Source organism: Arachis hypogaea, chromosome 18 (assembly GCF_003086295.3).
Source record: "Arachis hypogaea cultivar Tifrunner chromosome 18, arahy.Tifrunner.gnm2.J5K5, whole genome shotgun sequence".
NCBI classification, from domain to species: domain Eukaryota; kingdom Viridiplantae; phylum Streptophyta; class Magnoliopsida; order Fabales; family Fabaceae; genus Arachis; species Arachis hypogaea.
In genome coordinates, this window is record NC_092053.1 from 20,866,065 (window position 1) to 20,868,389 (window position 2,325).

The window sequence follows — 2,325 nt, forward strand, 5'->3', positions numbered from 1 at the left end:
CCATGTTATTATAATAAAATGTGGCGTTGGATGATTTAAGTTCTGTGTCAAGTGTCAACCATGAAATCACTAGGATATAATAACCAAACAAGAAAATGATTTATATATATTTAGAGACATTATGTATTTATTTTTTATTCAGCCTATTTTTTGTACTCCATTAAAAGAATTTTATATAATTTTGATAAAGCGAGAGAACAGAAAAAAAAAAACAATAAAATAGTAGATAGATATAGAAAGATAATAAATGTTTAATACCATAAAATAAATAAAATTAGACTCAAAAAAATAATTTTATATAATTATATATGTTCAATCATGTATATATATAATAGTTAGAATTTCATTTAATTTTTAAAATTTTTTTATATTAAAAAATTTATACTAAATTTAATAATTTTATAATTTAAATTTTATTAAGATTTTATGTTTTATATATTTAATTTATTTTTTCAATTTCACGTAAAATTTTAATTTTTTTACCGAATAAGAAGATAAACAAGTTGAAATTATGAAACAAGAATGGGTCTTAACCTTGGACCATAGTGAACAGTCAAACAAAATATAGTTTTAGAGAACTGAATTCCCACAGTTTCTAAATCCACACACATTTAACTACTTGCCTACCCGTCAGTTGTGATTGTGATTGTAATTGTAATTATCTATTTATATTTAATTATTTATACATACATATATATAGTAGTTGCTAGTTATTTGGTAACAAGAAATAGAAAGAAAGAAAGAAAGAAGGAATGGAAGAGGGGAATGAGTGTTTGTGCGCGCTGTGTGGGAAGAGCGCTCAGATGCTGTGCGAGTCAGACCAGGCTAAGCTATGCTGGGACTGCGATCGCACCGTTCACGGCGCCAACTTCCTTGTCGCCAAGCACGTCAGAGTGCTCCTCTGCCGCCACTGCCACCGCCCTACTCCCTGGAAGGCTTCTGGTCCCTCCCTCACCGTAACCTCCTCTCTCTGCCACCCTTGCTCTTCTTCTTCTTCTCTTCCCATCACCACCGCCATTCATGATCATGAATCTGAAGACGATGAATCTGAGGATGATGAAGACGAGGAAGAGGAAGAGGAAGAGGAAGATGAATATGAAGCAGAGGAGGAGGAGGGGGAGAATCAGGTGGTGCCTTTGTCTTCCGCTTCCGGCGGCGGTGGTGGTAATACTAATGGCTACGATGACGGAGACATGTCTAGCAACACTGCTTCTTCTTTTCGATTCAACAACTTGAAGCGCTTTCAACATAATAATCATCACAACATCCACCATTCTTCTATTTCTGATGAAGATGTAAGTTTTTCATAATATATACTCTGTTAATTTTATTAAATAAACATTTATTTTATAAGAATAACTGATTTGGTGATGAATTTTCCATGACAGGACGACGATGTAGGTTGTTGCTCGTCTGAAAGATTAGGAGGAGATAACGATGATGAAGATTATATGAGGCCATTCAAGCACCGTAGAATCTTCAATCACAGGGATGATATACATTGCCACAATCATAGACGGTGATGAACATATTTGAACATTAATTAAGATATCATCCTCATGAGAACAATTATGAAAGATGTATGATTATGATGCTGTTCACCAACCACCATGATCAAAACTCGCCCACTAACCACCCCAATTGATGATCACCACCTAAACTTCACACTTCAAGGGTGGATTTTGTTCATGTTAGGGGAAAGTGAAGCCTTAATTTCCCATTTTAATTTTTATCATGTATTTTGATATTTTTTGTTTTATTTAAAGTGAAATCCATTGGTAAAAATGACTGTAGTTGATGACTTGATGTGAATAGTAGCATGGTCCATAGAAGGTAGTAGGTATTTCAAATCATATGCACTCCCTCTTGGCCAGTTATTTCATTATGCAAGGTTAATTACTTTCGTTGAAACGTCTCATTCAATTCAATTAAAGTGTTGTGTATTGAAATCATCTTGTCATCAATGGTTTCCATCTTCTAGATAGTGTAATTGTGTTCGTCTATTAAGTTTGGAAGTGGAAGGGGAAGGTGTAGATATTAGTGGTGGTTGTGAAGAAGGACAAATACACTGTACTTACTACTTACACGACTTATGAGTTATGTCTTATCACAACTTGCCATGTTGGATGAATTTGTCTCCTCCACTTATGGATGTGGTCTAAACTGCTTTCTTTCTCTTTTTTTTTTTTTTTTATGGGATGACCTTGAAAATATAAGAATTTTTTTAATAAGGAGTGAATATTATAAGTTTATAACTAAATTTTTTAGAAGAGTGTATATTGTCGGAATAAATTATTTTATTAACTCAAATTATCCATATTGAAT

At 33.1% G+C, this 2,325-nt stretch overlaps 1 protein-coding gene across 1 annotated transcript; it reads left to right on the top strand.

The window, feature by feature from the left end:
- The first annotated feature begins 409 nt into the window (after nt 1-409).
- Nucleotides 410-1,949, top strand: LOC112771567 (uncharacterized). Its single transcript, XM_025816352.3, has 2 exons — nt 410-1,295; nt 1,389-1,949. The coding sequence occupies exons 1-2, from the start codon at nt 753-755 to the stop codon at nt 1,521-1,523; spliced, it is 678 nt and encodes a 225-aa protein (XP_025672137.1). The 5' UTR covers nt 410-752; the 3' UTR covers nt 1,524-1,949.
- Nucleotides 1,950-2,325: the final 376 nt, after the last annotated feature.

Excerpts from the sequence above, each read along its gene's own strand:
- LOC112771567 (XM_025816352.3), top strand. The coding sequence starts at position 753 with ATGGAAGAGGGGAATGAGTGTTTGTGCGCGCTGTGTGGGAAGAGCGCT. Across the intron at positions 1,296-1,388 it reads CTTCTATTTCTGATGAAGAT|GACGACGATGTAGGTTGTTG; the intron begins GTAAGTTTTTCA and ends TTTCCATGACAG.